At 35.1% G+C, this 23,527-nt stretch overlaps 1 protein-coding gene across 2 annotated transcripts in view; it reads right to left on the minus strand.

Moving 5' to 3' along the window:
- Positions 1–23,527, minus strand: part of LOC143224947 (cuticlin-1-like) — a 48,527-nt gene that overhangs the window by 15,352 nt on the left and 9,648 nt on the right. Inside the window, exon 3 of one of the 2 annotated variants that reach the window (XM_076453464.1) lies at positions 18,051–18,099. The exons of the other annotated variant lie outside the window; for it this stretch is intronic. Coding sequence (XP_076309579.1) covers positions 18,051–18,099 — 49 coding nt within the window. The remainder of the gene's footprint in view (positions 1–18,050; positions 18,100–23,527) is intronic. 2 annotated transcript variants of the gene reach the window in all.

The following is a 23,527-nucleotide window of genomic DNA, read 5'->3' on the forward strand; positions in this document are numbered from 1 at the left end:
GGGTAAAGCAGCAGACAGACAAGAGCAGACGATAAAGTAGAGTTACGAAAACAGATCGGCCAAAGTAGCAAGGAAAGGCCTAAACGTTAATATAAGCCTAACGAGTAATACGTTAAAGGAAAACTAACAGTAGAAAGAAAAAGATGAGAAGAATAGTTAATTTTGTCAACAACAGTTCTAGGGTAATTTAATTAGCCTCAGTGGACTTTAACAAATAAATAGAACATTCCCAGAAATACAAATGAAGAAAAGGGATCAGACGAATTTAAAAGTACAGGATACAACCGTAGTAACTCGACGAAAAAGTAAGCTAACTTTATCTGGATAGTTTGGCGATAATAACAGAAAATATATACTTGTCAACAGAAATCCTAAAGTAATTGAATAGGCCTAAGTGAACTTTTGACAATAGGAATAGAACTATATATAGTGAAGTTAAATAAATACATTTAAATGAAGTTAAATAAGTAAAAAAAATCACGAGGAAGGACTGTGTCAGAAACAGCAAATTCTAACATCTGATTAATTATATTATAACCATAATCTTTAATCCAAAACAAAACACATTAAAATTAAACAAAATACGGTGCACTTTTTAAAAAGACACTAGGATAAATTTAAATAAACTAGTATAGCACCCAACCGCCACCCATTTATTAAATCTACTGTGACTATCATGCTCTAAACAAGCTTTTGTATGTGGCAAGGTGTACGTCTGCATAAGGTAATGCTAAGTTGTTAAATTATCTTGTTCATAACTAAATATAGTCATTAGAAATTTCAGTTTCTTATATTTATTTGATACATTCTTATATTTGTTACAGAATAATTTAATAATTTTATTTAAAGTTTCTTTATTAATTTCATTAACTATTAATTTTTATACAAGTATTTAGACATTACTGATTAAATATTGTAATTTATTACAAATTTTACAATATCTGAACAATTGTGAAGTTATAATGTTTATAACAGAAGGGTATGGTACATTATTATTAAAAGAGGGTAAACTATAAATTGGAAGGGCAAAATATTTTCTTTTATCAAAAATATTTACATTGATATCCTTATCAGTTATTTTGATAAATTATTATGTTTTGAATTTCGCACAAAGCTACACGAGGGATATTTGCGATAGCCATCTCTAATTTAGCAGTAGGAATATAAGACAAAAAGGGAAAGCAGATAGTCATCACCACCCAACTACAATTCTTAGACTACTCTTTTACTAAGGAATACTGGGATTGACCGTTACATTATAAGGCACACGGGTGAGCGGGCCAACATGTTTGGCGCGACGGAGATTGAAACCCACCCCTCTCATTTACCAGTCGAGCACCCTAACCACCTTGCCAGGCCGGGCCATACAGTAAGGTTTTAAAACTAAAGTACCTTAGAGTTAAATCTATTTTTAATCTCGTTACAATATGTCTGTTACTGCCACGTGATGGCTCAGCGATAAGCTTCAAGGATTATAACACACCCTCCCTTTAGTGCTGAGGGTATGGCGCAAACGGCTCTTTATGTAGCTTTACTCGTATTGCTTAAAAACAAACAAAATGTCCGCTCACTCAAGCCTTCATTGCTTCGATTAAACGTATACTGCAGCCAACTTTTATTTAAAGTAAAGGTCTTCTGATAGTTTGATTAAATCACTTCAATGCTTATGCTATTATTTCACTCCTTGCTATATCAGAAATAAGGGTGATGCAACCAATTTTTAATTAACGTACCTAATATGTTAATACATTAAAGTACAATATTCAGAAAACATGAGATTAAATGTTAAACCAATTAAAAGAATAATGCATAGTGATAAAGTACTGTTACTTAGCAAACTTTAGCTGAGATATATTGGAAACTAAACGGATTCTGAATGCATCAATGTAATGATGTACGAAAACTTGCAATGCTAAAGGGTGTTCAGCTAATTATCCAGAGTATCCTGAAATTATTATTTGGTCAGTAATCTTACTTTGAAATTATTGTAGAAATATTATGAAATATACGCTTGAAATCATAATTATCCAGAAACGTTCTATAACTTACTCGATCTATTTTCCCATGACTGTTACGTCAGCATAAATAGTTTGGTTTGTTTTTGAATTTCGCACAAAGCTACTCGAGGGCTATCTGTGCTAGCCGTCCCTAATTAAGCAATGTAAGAGTAGAGGGAAGGCAGCTAGTCATCATCACCCACCGCCAACTCTTGGGCTACTCTTTTACCAACGAATAGTGGGATTGACCGTCACATTATAACGCCCCCACGACTGAAAGGACGAGCATGTTTGGCGCGACGGGGATGCGAAGCCGCGACCATCAGATTACGAGTCGCACGCCTTAACACGCTTGGCCATGCCGGGTCCAAAATAGTTTGGTCTGTGTACCGCTTAAAATTTCGGCTTATCTTCTGGAATGACTTCTCGTTGACTTCCGGGTGATTAAGAGGTGGGGGTTTGATAGCTTATAAATAATAATAATTAGTGATTCGATAGCTGCACAGCGCAGATAGCCCATCATGTAGTTTTGTGGTCAACACCCTCTCGCTTCTCACTTCTCAGACTGGGGGCTGATTGTTAAAAATAGGGTTTTGATACCTGCAGTAGGCAGAGCACAGATAAACCATTGTATAGCTTTGCAATTAACAATAAAGAAAAGCCATCACTATCATTTTAGTAATAACTAGGTAAAAATAATAAATTTAGTATTATTTGTTAACTATAATGTTGTTTGTAATTCACTCAAGAATGAATTAACTGTTTAAAGTGAGCAAACACTTCCACTTTATTGAGTAACAGTAATTCAAAGCACGCTTCTTTGGGTTCATTGCCCTTTCTAGTGGCAATTCTGTTCGTAGGCCTGAGATTTCTCGTGGGTAGCTTGATGGTGGTTTGTTTCTTCTTGCCAAGGTTCCTTCTGCCCTCACCGGTTCTCGATCCCATTAAAAAAAAAAAAAAAAGCAACAAAAACAACTACAGTAACTTTCACTATTGTAGCGCCAAAGAAGTCGGGTTTTGACATTTCAGGTTACAGTTTGTTACTGCAACTATACAAAATTAGTCCTATTAGAAGTCGCTAGTGGTTTGGTTCGTTGACGTTTCTCAAGGAGTTGACTACAAGACAAGAGTACCGAAAGCTTCTCGACGTTGTTATCAAGTGTCAATACAAACCACAAAGGTCTTTTCCTTAATTCTGACATAAATAAAACTGATGAAAAATTAATCTTCACCACTGTTGTTATTATTAAGCAAGATGCTAACATAAATAGCGTGTGTGTTTTATTGTAGCAAAGCCACATCGGACTATCTGTTGTGTCCGCTGAGGAGAATCAGACCTCTGATTTTAGTGTTGTAAATCCGTAGACTTACCACTGTCCCAGCGGGAAACTCAATAATGTGTCAACCACAACTATGTCTGTATTATCTCATCTAACCTAAAGAGCCTCGATATTGTGCCAAAGGCCTCGTCGGCATTGGATACTGCAGGTATAATGTAATGTTCTCACACAATCTTCTTTACTTTCCTCCGGAAGTTATTATTAATAGTGAGATCCTCTAGGCTAAACATTGCGCTAGTTCGTGAATTAGATTGACATTTTAATCCCATGATGTGATTAATTTTTATTTTGTCCTAAAGATATAGGAAAAGTTTTCACGATCTTATAAAATAACCACAGTGCATATATATATAAATCTGTTAATTATGTTTGTTTTACCAATATCTGTAACAAAATGAAGGCAAGATTTTTTTTCTTAAATCCTGGTGTGGCCAAGTTATTAGCGTGTCATACTAGATCCGAGAGTCCCTGGTTCACTTCCCTTGCCGAAAAAAAAAAATAAACTGCACCTTTGAGCTGTTAGTACATTATAATAGTGATGGTTTGACCACAGTTGAATATCCGCCTTTTCCGTCTATTACTTCGAAATTGCCCCCCGCTAGTACAGCGATATGACTACGAATTTACAACGCTAAAATTAGGGGTTCGATGGGCTCAGTGGATAGTTTGATGTGGTTTTGCAATAAGAAAACACACACACACTTCAAAATTAGATACGGCCAGAAAATTAGGGAAAACAGCTGACGTGCAAGTTTGCACAAACCACACATTCACATAATTTAGTCTCTAGATATACTGTAACGAAACATTTTTCTAAATCTGAGTCGCAGACAGTCCAATTTTTATAATAAATAATTATTCTAATAGTTCAAAAGTAAACTCCAGAAGGAATAAGCTGTAAACAAAATTAAGGAAAACACATACGATTAGGCTTAATTTCCGCACGTAAAATTTATTGTTTTGAAATATCTGAAACGCAATTTTAGTTTCCGTCATACCAGTTATAGTAATGGGTATACTGAGAAAAACTTTGCTTTAAGAACAAGACTTCTCGTGTGAGTTCGAAATAGTTACATGACAACTAGTCCAGTCAGTATACAGAAGTAAGTTGAGCCTAGAACAACTTTCAATAGAAATGAAACTTCGTGTATCATACCCTATTATTAAATGCATTTTCCTTATAACATATCAACAGTACTAGGAAGTCTGTAGTTGAACTGAACATGCGCATTTTGGTGGGAAAAGTTAGTGTTTTTGACTTGAAACTGGAAATTCATTGTAACTTTTATGAATTGTAAATTGTATATTATTTTTAATGATGTGTTGTATAATATTAAGAATTTATAAAAAATCCAAGAAGTGAAACGTCTATTTTTGGCTGAAGAGTTGTTTTGTTTTGCATCAAAACTGAACAAAAAAGTGGATATTTATTTACTGTCTATTTTCATTTTGTGGTACTATACGACAGAAATATAATTTTTTGTTTGCTTACCATATCTGTTATGCATAAACAGTTTTAACGCGTTAATGAATGGCCATTAACATTACCGAAAAGCGAGAACAGTTAATAGTAAATAACAAAATGAAGACACTGCATTTGTAACCAATGACAGTTTATCTTGCTTTTAAAACATTTAAATATTGCAAACTAATTTTCTTAGAGGTTAAAACGTTGTTTTTAGTGTATCTACAACCTATTTGGGGTTTTAAAAATATTTTTCTTGGTTTAGTGAAGTCCAAGATCTAATATTTTAGAATAGTGCAGCGTGCACAAGGTTACAAGTCGGATTCACTATATCTGCGATTCTGATGTCTGTCTTGTCAAATATACTCTTCAAAACAAGAAACGCAAAAGGGATATTTTTTTTATTTTAAAGAGAAATATATGTAATAACGTTACAAGCTCAGAGTATGTGATGTTACACGTGTTAAAGCACTGATTGTCAGACCAAAATGACAATAAAAGTTGTGCAATTTGAAAACGGAGGAAAACATCTGATTTTTCGCCAAAACGCATTCGTGTCCAATAAATTTGTTTGAGAGATCTGCAAGTGCAACATGTGCAAAATCCCTGTAAAAGTGACGGGTTCTCGGTTTCCATAGCTCAATGTTAAGCCACCGACACGCAATACAGTTATACCAAGACTGACAGAAGCACAACGCAACAACGCCATTGGTCGCTTGAAAGCAGGCGAATCTCGATCAGATGTTGCCAGAGCTGTGAATGTCCACCCAAGTACCATCACAAGGCTATGGAATCGTCACCAACAACATGGATCAACTCGTGACCGTCCACGATCTGGCAGACCTTGTGTGACCACGCCCGCACAAGATCGCTACATCCGGTTACGTCACCTTCGGGATAGGACCACCACGCGACGTCTATTGCCTCAACCATACTAAGGCTGCGTAGGATTTCCGATCAGACCGTACGTAACCGTCTACGAGATTCTTAGGCCCCATGTGCAACCCATCATGGTGAACGTCAACGACGTTTTTCAACATGACAACGCCCGTTCTCACACAGCCCGACTCACCACTGTCTTCTTGAGACACCACAACATCAACGTTCTTCCCTGGCCCTCCAGATCACCAGATTTAAACCCCATCGAACATCTTTGGGACGAGTTGGACCGACGTCTGCGACGGCGACAACCTGAACCGCAGACTCTACCTCAGCTTGCAGCAGCTTTGCAGGCTGAGTGGACAGCCATTCCACAGGATGTGATTCGTCATCTCATCGCTTCCATGGGCAGGAGATGCCAAGCAGTTGTTGATGCTCACGGGGGACATACTCATTATTGACGTTGAGTGACGTTAAACTTCAACTAGTGAGCGTGGACTTCGCCTTTGCAGACTTTAGATGTTCAGCAGTGAATGTGCAAAGTTTCACACGTCATACAGAACTACCCGGAATAAACTTGTTAACAATTTGTCTCAAATTTTGCCTTTTGCGTTTCTCTTTTTGAAGAGTTTAGTTGTAAAGCTTACAAATGTAATTATCATTACTGGCAACGCTTATTTAGATTTTCCAAATAAATCGATACAATTTGATCATACTATATGCAACATTTATGTGTGTGTGTGTGTTTTTGTCAAATGGAGAACAAACTGTACCTCTTAAAGAGAAGGACAAGAGTAGAATGAATAAGTCGTGTGAACAGCAATATGCTAACAAATCCATCAAAACACCAAATTGTCCTCGGAGAATGTTGCTAAGTGTTTATTGTGTAATATACCCCAAAATATAGCTGTTGCATACAAAAGGCCTAATGGTGCTGAAAATGTACTAAAAGATGAGTGGATTAATTTCAGATCAATTTCTTTAATGTGGACATTCTGATGGATATGAAAGAACAAGGAATTTGAACTTACTCCTGTCAAAAAGGTCTTGAATATCCTGTTAAAGACATCATTAAAATCTATGGTTCTGACAGGAATGAATTAAACTTTCCACCTTGTTCTTTATTTAGAAATGATAAATGGTCAAGTAATGCTCCTGCTGGACTTCTTGTTGCATGCAACAGATCCTGTTTACCGAAAAGAATATACGATTAGTTTTATAAGGAGTACTACTATGACCAAATGTTTGATCAATCACAATCTGTCTGGCTTGGCTTAAGGTTTTCAATCTGCTGGTCGTGAGTTCGAATTTTGACACAGAACGTGCTCGCTCTATCAGTCGAATTGGTAAAGAGTAGCCCAAAATTGACGATAGTTGGCGTTGACTAGTTGTCTTTCCTCTAGCGTATCACTAAATTAGGGACAGCTAGCGCAGATAGCTTTCGAGTAGCTTTGCGTGAAATCTTCTCAAAACGGCCTTATGATACGGACATTACAACAATGATGCATATCTCATTTTGTATGATAGCCACTTTCAGAAACACATCCTTGAGATCTGGAATTTTGCGAGTGCTTCCGAAGTAACCACGTGACTTCAGGTATTCTCACTTCCAGAAATCAGCTGAATTTCGGTCCAGTAAATAAGGTGGCTATTCACAAAGAAAGTGGCGTGAAATGATTCGGTCTAAATTTTTTTTTTTTTGGCGTGCACCGGGTTAGCAATATCTGCGATTCTACTCATTTTATAAGACTTGTTTCACCGGGTTGCCAATATCTGCGGTTCTACACATTTTGTAAGACTTATTTCACCGGGTTACCAATATCTGCGGTTCTACACAGTTTGTAAGACGTGTTTCACCGGGTTACCAATTCCGCGGTTCTACTCATTTTGTAAGACTTGTTTCACCGGGTTACCAATATCTGCGGTTCTACACAGTTTGCAAGACGTGTTTCACCGGGTTACCAATATCTGCGGTTCTACACAGTTTGCAAGACGTGTTTCACCGGGTTACCAATATCTGCGGTTCTACACAGTTTGCAAGACGTGTTTCACCAGGTTACCAATAACTATGGTTCTACACATGAAAACCATACCGTTTATCAAACTTGGATGCTACAGTATGGAAACCACAATGATTGTGAATATTGCATGGTACTATACAGCTTTGATTCTACACACCTGCAGTTCATGTGCTAGTGTTATTTACAAAAGTATAGTCCAATAACAAATTCAGATGTGAAATCACACCATATTAATAGCTTAGTATCAGAGAGATGTGTAAAAATATGTTACACGTGGATTAGCTTCCAACCAGGTAATGAACTTGAACATGCTGAATATTCCATAAAAGGTGAAGTGTGCTTCATCTGTCCATAAGATACTGGAAGGCCATTGGTCAGGTACTTTCAGTCTTGCTAAAATCAACACATTCGAAGAATTAGCAAAGTTGACCGAAAAGTTTAATGAAAAGTTGAAATTTGCATATCCAGACACTAAAGAACATAACATGCAATGCTACATTTGTGTTATGGCTTCAACTTTACTGGATGGCTGATCTCATCGAGCTTTCAATATATATTGGCGGTCTTACTGTACGTGACTTATCACAAGTCTCCTCATTTTTTATTTTATTAAATTGTACACTGAAATAAACCTTCTGTTATACATTATACGACATTCCCCGAGAGCTGTTTTGGTATTAGATTCTTTGCTTTTAAATAACATTTCATTAGTTCACCCGTTTTTGCTGTTTTGAGTTTCATTTTGGTTGTTTGAACTGTACCTCGATCGGCAGTCTTATTTATACCCATAGGTGATATGCGAGAGAAACCACAGTAGCGCTTCAATATGTGATAACCGAGACTTTTGGATCATCACGAAACCATTAACATCCTGTGCAGTCGCTTTCCTGTGTCATACTGTTTGTGGGATTTAACACGATGAGCTGTGAAACTGTTTTTATAATCACAAGATAATGGTTATGAAGTACTTCATGGTAAAGGTTTACAAATTATCCAAACAGCTATTACGTCCTTTACCATTGTTAACACAGTTCTTATTGGTGGCACTCCACTGGAGCAGCGGTTAGTTTGAGGATTCACGCTGCTAAAAACCGGGTTTCGATATCCGTGGTGGGCAAAGCACAGATAGACAATTGTGTAGCTTTGTGCTTAATTCCAAATAACCTTAACCTTATTGGTGAATACAGTGATATCCTTGTTCTGCTGTGGTACCACACATATTCTATTGCCAAGCAAATTTACTTCAGATCTGAAACTAAGCAAAATATCAAAATTAAACCAAGAAACAGGAACAGCAGTTCTGCTAGGTCTGACCACATATATGTAGTAACATCTTATTTATAAATCCAGTACTAGGTTACGATACAAAATCAAGTATTTATGATATCGGAAAAGATGTAACTTTTCAAATATAACGTCTTTTTTTCTTTTTGAAAAGCAAGTAAATGATTTTTTATTCCAAGAATGTAACAACAAATGAAATGAGTAATGTTGGTAAGAATGACTCTGGAATGTCTGTACAAAGAAAAAGAAAATTATTGTTTGAATTCGATTCGCTACAATATATTTTTAAATAAAGTTGTATTCAGTAAATTGCACGTAGAAGCTTGGTTTGGTTTCGTTTGTTTTGAATTTCGCGCAAAGCTACACGAGGGCTACCTGCGCTGGTCATCCCTAATTTAGCATTGCAAGACTAGAGGGAAGGCAACTAGTCATCAACACTCACCACCAACTCTTGGGCTACTCTTTTACAACGAATAGTGGGATTGACTATCACATTATAACGCCCCTATGGCTGAAAGGGCGAGCATATTTGGTGTGACGAGGATCCGAACCCACATGTAGAAGGAAAAGTACTTGCACTAACAATTGCAGCTGCTACATACTATTGTCTATGGGTTTATCTTTAAGCCATATGCTGGGAAGAAACATGTCAAAATAATATTTTGACTGGGGACGGCTGATGGTTTAAGGTCATTAGGTGTAAGTATGAAACAGACTGATCGATTCCGAGATGTAGCTGCAAGAAGCATTGTCTTCTGTGTTCTACAACTTGTGGAGAATGCTGAAATGTTAACTGTTGAAATTAGATCTAGCCTGAGTGTATTGATATAGAAGATGCTCCTCTCCCAAATTGTAAATCTCACTTCTACTGATTCTTGTACGTCATAAGATACATTTATAAACTGACAGTCTGTAACTCTTTTCCTGTTATGGTTTTCCCAAATTAAGGAGAACAGTTGCGTAGATCAAATGAACAATTTCAGTTTTTCATTATTATTAAAAAAAGAAGATATTTTCAGCCGAAATGAAAGATGTTTAGCTTATTGAATTTCATTTAATTTTAAAATGTTATAAAATACCCTCATACAAATACAATAGGGCCCGGCATGACCAAGTGTGTTAAGGTGTTCGACTCGTAATCCGAGGGTCGCGGGTTCGAATCCCTGTCATACCAAACATGCTCGCCCTTTTAGCCGTGGGGGCGTTATAATGTGACGGTCAATCCCATTATTCGTTGGTAAAAGAGTAGCCCAAGAGTTGGCGGTGGGTGGTGATGACTAGCTGCCTTCCCTCTGGTCTTACACTGCTAAATTAGGGACGGCTAGCGCAGATAGCCCTCGAGTAACTTTGCGCGAAATTCAAAACAAATTCAATAAATTTTATTTTACATTTAGTTATAAATGGAGAAGTTCCAACTTTTAGTGACTTTTCATAAAAAACCCATCTTTTACCCAAAATTTGACGCATTCCAGTTCTCGGACTTCATAAAACATTTGGTGCATGAAGAAGGATATTTGAATACCCACAATGCATCAGGTTTTATTACTATCGTAAGTCGTTCTACAAGTTGAACTAATAATGAGTGGACTCAAGTTTAAAATAATACAATCATTCTTGGTAGCTAAAACACATAACAAATCTGTTGGTTAATACAGTCTTTTTGTTGAATTTTATAAAATACGTAATAAAAATGTCTTCACAAAACAGTGGTGCACTTGATAAATAAATACAATTTGGTTGGATATTAAAATCAGAACTCACTTGAGATGTTAGAGAACAAATAATATTTGTGTTAACTTATGATATCATCTTTTTAAAATGTTGTTTGTAATTAATCATAGAGCTACATAATCTGTGCTTTGCTCACCACAGGTATCGAAACGTGGTTTACAGCGATGCAAGTCCGCTGTGCCATGAGGTTCGTTTTTCACAACATACTTGTAGCGGCTATCGGTAAAAAGCCATGAAAGGTTTATATTTATTTGATGTTAAACACAAAGCTACACAAAGGGCTATCTGTGCTATACTCAAGACGAATACCGAAACCTAGTTTCTATCGTTGTCAGGCCGCAGACATCCCGCTGTGTCAGTGGTAGGCGCTATGAAATGATTATATATATATATATATATATATATATATATATATATGTGTGTGTGTGTGTGTGTGTAATTAAAAACGCGTGGTGTTTTTGGAAGTATTATTACAAATATGAGTGTTTTGCATGTGGTATTCTTGACAGCTGGTATTATTTGCATGGTAAAGGAACACACCAATACCTAATAAAGCTGATGAGATTTAGCTGTGTGAAATTCGTTTGAACTTTGATAAATAAACTAAATGGACACAAAATGCGACAGACAAAGTTGAGAATTTTCTTTAATATGCGAAACTATTTATTTGGCTTTTAACCTTAACAGCACCGTACCCGACAAATCGGCTAAATTGCCAGGTCAGAGACCCCTATGATTTAAGCACAGCCAACTCTAACTGAGAAATGCTAATTAGGAGGACAACCAGTCAAAAACATACGCCATCTGTGCAATGACTTTACATAATCGAATAGTGGGATTGGTTCACACATATCGCCACCTACAGGGGAAAAGTGATAAGGCTTAGTGAACCCAAAACTCTATAATTGGTCAAGCTTGGCTTTATACATACTTATTACTTCACAGAAAGGCAATTCATCCTTTGTTTTATTACTCACATAAATGTAATTTAAACATTCGAGTGTATATAAATTTTGAAAAGGTCGCCTTCGTAAAAGCAAGTTTTTTTTTTGGCAACATCGTGAATTTTTGTCTTATTAATGATACTGTTACTTATTTACAACCAAATGACAGCTATTCTGAAAATGAACTACACGTCGTTTCGACTAACGTGAATTTAAAATTATTTATACATTTTGTGTCTTTTTCAATATTTAGTCACGAACTTTTTTGTATTAAATCTCACTTTTCTTCTTTACTTCTACATGTTAAAATATATCATTTTAAGTGATTATAACTTTATATGTTATCCAGAAATATGGATTGTAATTTCTGTTTAAGTCGTGTACTTAAAATCGTAGATACCCGTACAACACAAAATACAGCGAGTCGATATTACTACAATTCTCAACTATATCGTTTACGTTCACACCAGAGCTCTTACTTAAAACAGATATAACAATTTTTTCATTATTACTTTGTTTAGTTATGCACACAACTAACTTCTGTAACATTAATTTATAGGTATTAGGTTTTATTTTTTTGTTTTATAGCAAAGCCGTGCTAGGCTACCTGCTATTTCAATCGCAATGGATCGAACCACGGATCGTAGGGTTGCAAGTCCGTAGACTTACAGTTGTCCCACCAGGAAACAAATGTTAAGCTGTACTTTTTCATTTCTTTTTAGGCATCAGCACAAGACTTAATTAAAAATTCAATTAACCTGTACTTAGCTGCGTAACTTCAAAAACAATATTCAGGTTTGGGTGTTTCATAGTTTACAGAAGAAAACATTAGAGCGCTGGAACCATAATGAAAGGCAAATAGTAACTGTTTCTGTACTGGAAACCTAGGGAAAAAACAAAACAGAAATAGCAGCTATACGTTCCTGTAACGTAGAAAGCTTGGTAAAATGAGTATGTTTTCATGTGGATTAATTACGATGAGAGTAAATGTACAATAATTTTAAAATCATAAATGAAATCATAATTTTTGAAATAAATTTTGAAATAAATAAATAAATCATTTTTGAAATCATAAAACTTTTCGCTTTATAAATTGTATGTAATAAAGTATGCATGACCAGAGTCAGTGTTAAAATAGGCCCGTACTAATACTTCAACATCAGTGCGTGTAAGAAATTTCAGAGCTTGACATTTTAGTCTTGATTTATTTAGAAACGAGTAGTATTATGTCGTGTGGAATTTGAAAATCTTGTTGTTTGAAAGCACAGCAAGAGTCAATGTGTAATTGTGTGAGACTTGAACACAAAACGCTGGACTGTAAATCATCCTTCGAATATATATTTAAATTAAAAATAGAGCCACTTCAGAACTGGTAATATAATCATCTTTCATAGTATGAAGTGTGTTTCAAAAACTTCTTATATGTTAGTTTGTATATATAACCAACTAAGAGTATTATACATGTTTTAGATAAATTCGACTCAATATGGTGCCTGATCTTGCATAAACCGAAATTAAATGAAATAAGAATGGGAAATTTTAAAACAAAATTACTGATTTGTTTATTATTAAGTGCAAAACTTTACAATGGATTGAACCCCGTATTTTGGGGACATTAAGCTTATCGTTGATTCATCCGATGGGGATAGGGTAATTAAAATGTTAACAAAATTAAACTGATTTTACTTAGATTATTAAAATATCCTTGACAGTATCAGTACTATAAAGAAGTTATTGTAGTTCTTATGCTATAACTAAGATAAAGGAAATTATTGTTATATTGTCTGAAACGTTTGTTACTTTAAGAGTTTTGTGCAAAGCTCCCATAGAGCCGTCTGTATATAGTTGTCCCTAACTTTGAACTGATAGAATAGACTAGAAAGAAGACAGCTAATTAACAGCACTCACCGTTAACTCTTGAGTTATTTTAATCTGACTCAAAAGTGTGATTTAATCGTAACTCTTGTAGAGCACCCACAGCACCAAAGTACAGCAACAAACCGCAAATTATCAGTTCTCAGCTTCGACATACAGACAATGTCTATGGAATACTAATAAAAGTGATTGTTAAACACAAAGCTACACGGTGAGCTATCTTTGCTTTACTCACCATGGGTATCGAAATCTGTTTTCTAGCCTCGTTAGTGATAAAAATGAGCAAAAATTGAGCAAGAAATATCTGACGGAAGATTTTTTTGCTGAATGATTGTTTAAAAGATTAAAAATGTGGTTTCAACAGTAATCATTTTTAAAAACGACGAGAAAAAGTATTTTTCGCCTTCTTCATTTTAATACCTTGACAGCGTTATAAATATTACTACAAACTCTTTATAGTGGGGAAAGACCAAAATGATGTTTTATATATGCTGATTATACAGGTGTAGTTTTGTATAATTTTTACCAATATGAAAACTTTTCGTGAAATTATGAACTTACGATATTCGCTTAACCCAAGAACACACACGGAGTTTTGTTCTATTGGTATATCGACTACTATTATTTCACAGAATGACTTACAAACAGAAAATAGGCTGTTTTCAAAAAAGTTTCAAATCCCATATTTTTTACTAATTTTATTTTATTGGTTACTGCTGTATGCGAGCAGGATGATTTTCTGGCAGTCTTACCCCTGGCGATAGTATAAGTCAACTAAAAGATGTTTCTACATACGATCAAGCTAAAGATTCCAATCAAAATCATCTGACACTCACAGCGGCTAGACGAAGGTAATCTCTTTGCTCAATCTCACAAAACCAATCGGGGTGCTAAAATAAGAGCACTTGTTTTTTTTATTAACGACGTATCTCTTGACATTTGTCTGCAATCTTATATTTCATTAAAGGCTCAAATTTAAAGAAAAGGAAGAAAAACAGTTCTAAAGAAACTGCAGCAAAATTTCTTGGTAAAAGATATGAACGAAATAAAGCTACCTTGAAAGAGAAAGACTGTTAGTTGAGTGTGGGCGTTTCGGTTATTAGCTTCAAACCGTAACAGCCGGTTTGCCCTCCACATATTCTTATTTAAAATGTGGGGGACACTTCTGAGTGCCAGCTGCTGGTGCTAATACAGAAAAGGTCACACGTGGGCGAAGATGACCATATTTGGAAGCCTCCTACTGGCAAAAGATGTGAGACAACAGCAAAGAGAATGAAAAAGAAATACAACATATAACAGAGGAGTACAACTTTAATGGATTATTGCAATAACCTTATTTCTGAATGTCGAAACTAAAGCTGAGATATACACTAAAGAGAATAATATTTAACATGTAAAAAAATATCATTAACAAAAGTTCTAAACATACGCAAAGGGATAAAAGTCTATCTCAGAGCAGCACAACAAACACAAACCAGAAAATGGATGTCCGGCATGGCCAGGTGGTTAAGGCACTTGACTCGTAATCTTACTGTCGCGAGTTCAAATCCTCGTCACGCCAAATATGCTCACCCTTTCAGCCGTGGGGGCGTTATAATGTGACAGTCAATCCCACTATTCGTTGGTAAAAGAGTAGCCCAAGAGTTGGCGGTGGGTGGTGATGACTACATGCCTTCCCTCTAGTCTTACACTGCTAAATTAGGGACGGCAAGCGCAGATAGCTCTCGTGTAACTTTGCGCGAAATTCAAAACAAGCCAAACCAGAAAATGGTTAACCAGACAAGGCTTAAAAATCTATGTAACTCATCTATGTAATAGATGTACTTTAACAATTAGGAGCAAGGGCTTTTTGACATACTTATAAAATGTGTGATAAATTCAGTGCCATTTGCGCATTTTCTACTAGGCAGTTCTATCACTCAAGAAGCAAACAAAGAATATATAACCAAGAAGTCAAACCATATTTGTCTACGTTCTCTATCAAATCTATGCTTTTTGGATTTTTAAATCACAAATTGGTTGTTTTATTGAAATAATGTGACCGGTTGTGCACTAGCTCTTATTAATCTGAAAGAGTTATCCAAATAATAGAACATACTAAAATTTAAAGGTAGTGTTCTAAGACAAATTAGACGTAACCTGCCCTTTTTTGTTCAAGGTGTATCTTCTCTCCATAGATCACGTACCAAATACATTGTTTTATCCACATACACAAAATATTCAGGTTCCAATCAGAGTACATTGTTAAAATATTACGAATTTGTGGAGTTTCAACATGGTTTGTAAAACACTTTACTGAAACTAAATTATCAGGTACAATCGATAAAAATATATATATGTATGCATATTAGATACTGCAGCATACAAATATGTAGTACGTTTATTACGTCCCATGCATAAATATGCGTTCAACTTGGAACTTTCTGCCTGTTCATTTTATTAATAAAATGAATACTTTATCTTAGTACTTTGTATTATATACCTAAAAATCATGGTAATAATTAACTGGATAACTTCCTGATGGATGGGTGTTTTAGTTTGGTTTCCTTCCCCCTACTGACAGATATTTAGTTTGTGAACAAGGGAAGTCAAGAATGATGTACCTCCTGCACGTAACATGTAAAATGTGCAGATGATAACTGAAAATATAGACCTGAAACTAACAAGAGAATAAAATTTAACGAAACGTGAAGTACAAGAGAAGGCAATGACAGATTGAATCAGCAGCAAACGGTCCAAAAGAAGTGAAAAGATTCAGATGGGAAAGAAGAAATAATAAAAATGCAGGGATGGGAAATGCTACCTGTGGAGTGTTGGTCAATCAAGGAAGAGGACAACTTAAGAGTAGGAACAAACTGGTCCACTAACTTGGAATGTGACGAGGTGGTGATGAATGGAATTCAAGGGCGGAAACGTTCTAACATCAGGCGAGGGTAACTGGGGTCACACTGAGATCATAGCTATCAGACAGAATCGGTATCAAAGTCGGTATGGACATCAGGGAAAACAGAATCCATTCTCGCTGAGAGCGGGCATCTGGTAAAATTACTTTAAGCAACATATAATTAAGACGAACTGGACAAAGCAACAACTGAAGATCTGGTGAGAATTGCAAATGGCGAGAACTTTTTTTTCTGTCCATGGAAATTAAGCATGAAGGTAGAAGAATGCCGCACAAAAGTCCAAGAAACAAAAAACACTTGCTAGCTCAGGACTTGAATGGACAAAAGAGTTTTGTAATGAAACAAATTTTCTTCCTAGATGATCAAGAAAAATACAGTGAACAGCACAGAAGAAATTAGCACAAGACTGAGGAGAGAAAAATGTTTTAGGACAAAAGAAACGAAATGTAAATGATAAAAGAAAAATGCAGTAAATCAGCAGAAACATGGCAATGAAAAACAAAAGTTCCTAAAACAGGCCAAGGTTGATACAAATTAGGTCTAATCAACTGAAGTTGCAGGCTAAATCAAACACTCCATCTTTATTAAGACAACGAATGAGTCAGGCACAAGTAAGAATCTTGTTCAGCTATGAAACTTAATGCAAGGAGCAAAAAAAACCCATCCCAAATCAAAGGAGATGAAAGAGGCATCATGAAAATAGAGTAAAATCAAAGTAAAAAGTTCTAAAAACGACTGTTGGTAATATCTGTCTTATTAAGTCTTAGTATGATACAAAGAAACAAAAGAAAAACCTCTTTATTGTAAACTTCAGAAAACATTTTCTGTAGTAGGTTATATTACTTCAGATATATTTCAGAAACTAATGTCTTTAAACGTACAACTGTGGAATCAAATAAAAAATTATGTAAGAAAAAGCCTTTTGTAAAAACGGGAAATCCCTCACGGTCACTAGGGTTAACAATCATGTATGCACCCTAAAAATATTCATGTTACTGTTACATAATACAAGTTACTGAGTAGTAAATTACACTGGACATAACTATACATATCATTATAAATGATATACTCTTAAATAAAAACAAATATTTTATCTTTTAGCAAATTATTCAATTTCTTCGATGATAAAAATATTCATGTTAGCACTGATACACAGTGCTATCAGTTTTCTATGAGAGGAAAACAGTAACATTTCATGTTTATGGTAACAAATATTGATAATATCACATTGTTTATGTGAGAAAAAATCATGAATTAAGAATATTAATTTTATGGATTTTAGTTTCGTTCCATAGACACTTTTACTCAAACAATATACTAAATATATATAATTATATATTATATTCAATCACAGATTATTTATTTGAATAACTCAACAATAGTATTATCTTTTTCGGATTCTTAATAGGAGTAACTTTAATGTTTTTACGACAAGTTTAATAGCCCCCCCCCCGCTAATACAACGGTAAGTCTACGGATTTACAACGCTAAAATCAGAGATTCGATTCCCCTTGAGGGCTCAGCAGATAGCCGGATGTGGCTTTGCTATAAGAAAAACACACACACACACACACACACACACACAGTTTAATAATATTTTATTAGGCTTACCTGAAATCGAATTTCCTCGAGTTAGTCGTGGCCCGATAATCAACGCCATCTATCAAGTAATAAGTAAATATTAGGAAAAGATATCCAAATCAATCTGAGCGCATTTCCAGTAAAGTTTGTGTAAAATAATAATATAAGTAGGTTCAGGGTGGTTAGTCTATTGTTATATATATATATATTATTCTTTACTTTCATTTATAGGTTCTTAGAATTAGAAAAGAATTAGTCATTTATTAAAATTCAACTACAATGAACTATATTTTGATGACTCACCGGAAAGTTTATTCACTGTAATATTCAATCCACGTTTCCCTTGCTCCAACCTTCTCTTCAGTTATTTTCAGTAATTACAAATAATTGTACAATGAAAAACTGATATTATTGGTAGAGCACATCCTGACCCTTAGGGTTTTTGTTGGGTTTTTTTTTAGATAGAGAGAGAATGTACAATTTGTGCGCTTGAGTGAACTCCGATATCCCATACTTGACTTCTTACATGAACAGTGATACTGACGGTATATTTATTGTGCATTGTAAACACTGTCATTACTATTAATTCATTTTTCTAAATTGTTTACATTATGTGACTTTTATTATTTTCATCTACGTAACATTGTCGATCGAACAATGCAGTACAAATGTAAATAAAACATACTACAGCTATATGCTGTATCTTGCATCTGGTCGTTCAGTCAGTTCAGAAGTTCCCAGTCTAGAGGTTGAGGAGACCCAGGGGCCACAGGAAACTGTCAGAGGGCCGTAGCAAACATACAATACTGTTAAGCTACTCATTATTAATAAATATATATGGTGAGATCTCAGTCAAGATGTGGACTAGGATAGTCTTGTGCTGATAAAAATTGGAAACCCCTGATGTTTACAAATAAACTTGGTTTTCAGATGTCCATATCGAAATATACAACAGGAATACTGAATTTTAGAATAGCGATTATTTTGTTCAAAATCCCATGTTATTTAAACAATCTGCTCTGGTAAAAGCAATTTCACACGTATATCAAAACGACGAGTTTCAAACACACTTTATACGAGGGCTGTTCAAAAAATACGCGGACTGACGTCATAAAACAAAATGTACTTTATTTAGAAGTTACAGGTCTGGGACTCCTTCAAAGTACTCTCCTCCCCAACGCGCACACTTATCCCAACGGTGTTTCCACTTGTTGAAACAGTCCTGGTACGCTTCTTTTGTATAATGTCCTCCAGCTCCTTCGTCGCATTTGCCTTAATCTCGGGAATCGTCTCAAATCTTCTTCCTTTCAAGGGTCTTTTGAGTTTGGGGAACAAGAAAAAATCGTAAGGAGCAAGGTCAGGTGAGTAGGGGGGTGGGGAAGAACAGTGATCGAGTGTTTGGCCAAAAACTCACGACTTCTGAGAGCTGAATTTTGCAGCAACGCGGTGCATCTTCAATATTTCGGTCAAAATCTCGTAACAAGAACTAACTGATATCCCACACTCTTCAGCAAGCTCCCTGACAGTCAGACGACAATTTGCCCGCACCAGGGTGTTGATTTTGTCGACGTGTGAGTCGTCAGTTGACGTGGAAGGACGTCCAGGACGCTCATCATCTTCAATGGACTGTCGACCATCATTAAAACGTTCATGTTACTTGAAACATGCCGTACGCTTCATAGCAACATCACTGTAAGCCGTGTTAAGCATAGCAAAAGTTTCAGTCGCAGATTTTCCAAGTTTAACACAAAATTTCACAGCAAGTCGTTGCTCCTTCAGGTCATTCATTCTGAAATCCGCCAAACGAAAAAATCGCACTTCACTTAAAACCGCGTAGCTAATACACAAATGAAGATATCTGCAATCGGGAAATGGCGTCGTAATCAGGTGATCTGTGCGAACCTAGCGACACCAAGCGGATTCCCCTGGAACCAACTAGAGCCGCGCAATTCAAACAGTCCGCATATTTTTTGAACAGCCCTCGTATTCATAAACTGTTGAAAACCTTCGATCAAATTCTAAAAAAACGTATAAAAAAACACGTTTGCCTTAATTATTCGAATAAGTAGAAATGTGCATCATTATATAGTAGAATACAGACAAGAGTTGAATTCTTAAAAAAAACTAGAAAGCAACCACGATCTCAAAGCTTCGTAATGTGATTATTATTAAAATACATAGACTTGTTGAATATTCTACAATATAATATTAAACCACTATATTACACTTATATGATATAAACTACGTGATTGTCTTTTTTTATTGATTAATGTAATGGATTCCAAATATTTACGTGTCTTCAATTCTGACAAGTTGCTATTCTGAAAGACATGACCAAGAGTTTCATCACGTATAACGGTGAGTAGCGAGTTTTGTGTAAGATAACAAGCAGTGAATTAACTGAGTTAGAAAAACGCGTTTAAATCAACTTGTGATCAGTGTCTCGCTTAAAATCATATTAATAAAGCCTCCCAATTCCGTCACAAACGCATCAAAATTCTATTAAGTATAACCTAGAAATTCCATCACAAACAGAAGGTAATGAGCAATGTGTTAACCGAGTTGGAAAAAGGCGTTCAATAAGCGAGATACTCACAAACCACAAGTTGATTAATTAAATGAAATTATTTCACAAACGTGTCACAATTCTATCAAATAAAACATAGAAATTTCGTTACAAACGTGTCAAAATTTTATCAATTATAGCGTACACGCACTATTACAAACTGTACAAATAAAGAAACAGTTGATAGTGGATGGACTACATTTAAATAAAAGTATGACATAGTGTTCACGAGGCAGATAAGATGTTTCTGGTGGCAATGTCTTATCCTCTTGGTTTCTTACAACTAAAATTTAGTCGTGTTTTTGTATGATGTGGCGGGAACAGTTACATTCATCTTATTCTAAACACCCCTAGCGATCAGAACATCAAACCTAAAGATCCAACAGGCATCTGAAGTGATTTACGTAGTCGTTTTACTTGACTGGAGGCGTTTGTTTAAAAAACAAAAAAAAAAGCGTATCGTTTCTCCTTTAATCTCCAAATTTGAAAAATTGATGATTTTGCTCGCTACAACATTCACTTTAAAAAACAACAACCAGAAAAAAGTTCAAAGCATTTTTGTCATCCAAGATACATACAGGATTTCATTAATTGAATTAGTCGTAATATTAAAGTTATATTTGTTTAAATGTTCACACGTGAACAGGTACCCTGTAATTTACAAACAATTTGATTTCTTAAGTGGTTGAGAGTAGGGGTGGGGATATTTCAAAGTGACATGGGCCTCTTCAATAATTTTAAGTGTTAATTACGTGACCCATTTTCACTTGAAAATCAAATCTGATATTTCTGAAAATATAGATTCTTATATATATTGAATAGTTAACAGTCTCTTTTATAACAAATTACTTAACTTTAGAAGGTATTAATTTTAAAAATGTATTCTGAAGATGGCTGGTATAGTAGGTATTGAAACTAATTAAAATAAAGTAGAGAACAACGTTTTGACCTTCTTAGGTCATCTTCAAGTTAACAAGTAGAGTTTGCAACTGACCGCTGGCAGGTGCATGTCTTAAGAACGAGAATGTAAAAGGGTACGAGATTGTAGAGGGCGTTATAGTTAGATGTTAGGATATTATTTGGTTCGATTTTGGTTTGAGTTATTGTATACGTAGCGCTTCTTTGATTTTGCGTTTATTTTTGTTTACCTACTTAATATCTGGGTGTTTTCTATGGTTATATTGTGTTTATTAGTTTTGCAGTGTTTAGAAACGTGTGAAAGTGTTGTTGTTTTTTTTGCGTTCTTTGAATCTGGTTTTTATTTTTCTGCTTGTTTCTCTAATATAGAAGTCGTGACAGTTGTTGCATTGTATTTTATAAACAATGTTGGTGTTGTGTTTGTCAGTGTAGGTTTTACATAGTAAGAACTTTAGTTTTGTACCAGGTTTTTGAATAACTTTGGTTTTTACTGGAATGTTGTATTTTGTCATAAGTTTTTTTTTCCAAATGTTGGTTATTTCTTCGCTGCTTTCGGGAATATATGGCATGTTGCAGTGTGAGGTTTTGTTGTTCGTTATTTCTTGGAATTTATTATTTGTTGTTGACTGCGTTGTTACTTGAGCATGGAGGAAATTTGTTGATGTTGATGAAGTGTTGTTTTATTTTGTTGATTCCATGGTTAATCTTATCAGGTGAGCATATTTTTGTGGCTGTGTTTATTTCATTTTTTAATATGTTAATTTTTTGTTTTGCTTCATGTGCTGAGCCCCATGAAATGTATAGTCCAGTATGGGTGATTTTAACTGTGGATTTTTGTTTTGAATTGTGATCTTATGATTGAGAAATGCTATTTTGTAAGTTTTTTCATGTTCAAATTATGTTCAATGACCAAAACTACCTACAAATAAATGGCTTAGGTATGGGCAATCCCGTGTTACCAATTATAGCCAACATTTTCATGACACAGATTGAATCTCAAGCAATCGATTCACTCTTACATCTACCACTATACTGTTACAGATATGTCGTTCAAATGGATTTCTCGTCATCACGTATTAAATTTAGAGCAAATAATTCGTGTGAAGAAAAAAAAAAAGACTGCAGAATTTCGACATTGAAATTATTTTTAGCATCTTCAAAAACATGTATTAATTATAATGTCTCTACAGGTACGTTTGTACATAAATACGGTATCTATCACTAAATTTAATTTCTACGCAATAGTCATCTTGGCTATAATACACTGTAGATATAACAAGTTGGCTGTAATAGCAACAGGGGTGGGAATTCTCAAACCTTGACAAACAAGCGACCTTGAGCCAACCAATCACAAGAACTGTCAGGGTTACGAACTTAACTGTTTCCTTTTATAATTACTTTATTCATTGGCTTAATTTTTCTCTTAGATTTATGCACCTCTGAGGGTACCACCGACTGAGAATAAATTAAGCTGAGGAGAGGAACCAACTGATAAATTACATAGTTTCTTTTTTTTTTGTACGTTTCTTTTTCTTTTTTTGCAAAGCTATATAAAAAGGTATCTGCGTTCTTAATTCTGAACTGATAGAAAAGAACGCAAGCAGTCAGTCAACAACACTCGTCGTCAATCCATTGTTTAGTTGTTGTTTGTTTTATTTCGCGCAAAGCTACACGAGGGCTATCTACATTGAGTTAGTTTTTTCTTACATAATAGTGGAATATGACTGTCACTCTTATAATTCTAATCGGTTTTTGTATACGTTAATCATTAGGCCACGCCCTAACGTAATACATTTTATATCCACTACAAGTAACATTGGAAGATTTTCCTTTTGAGATTATTTTTTCACAAAAGTTAATTTCATTTTCAGTTGATATAACAAATATTTTAGCATAAAATACTCGCATTTCACTGCAAGTTTCAGAGCCTCCCTCCTCTCTGACTTTACAGAGTTTCTAATGTACCGATCAAGGTTCTCTATTATTTCCCATTGCTCTATAGGTACCCCAAGGCGTATGGGAA

Source organism: Tachypleus tridentatus, chromosome 9 (assembly GCF_004210375.1).
Source record: "Tachypleus tridentatus isolate NWPU-2018 chromosome 9, ASM421037v1, whole genome shotgun sequence".
NCBI classification, from domain to species: Eukaryota; Metazoa; Arthropoda; class Merostomata; order Xiphosura; family Limulidae; genus Tachypleus; species Tachypleus tridentatus.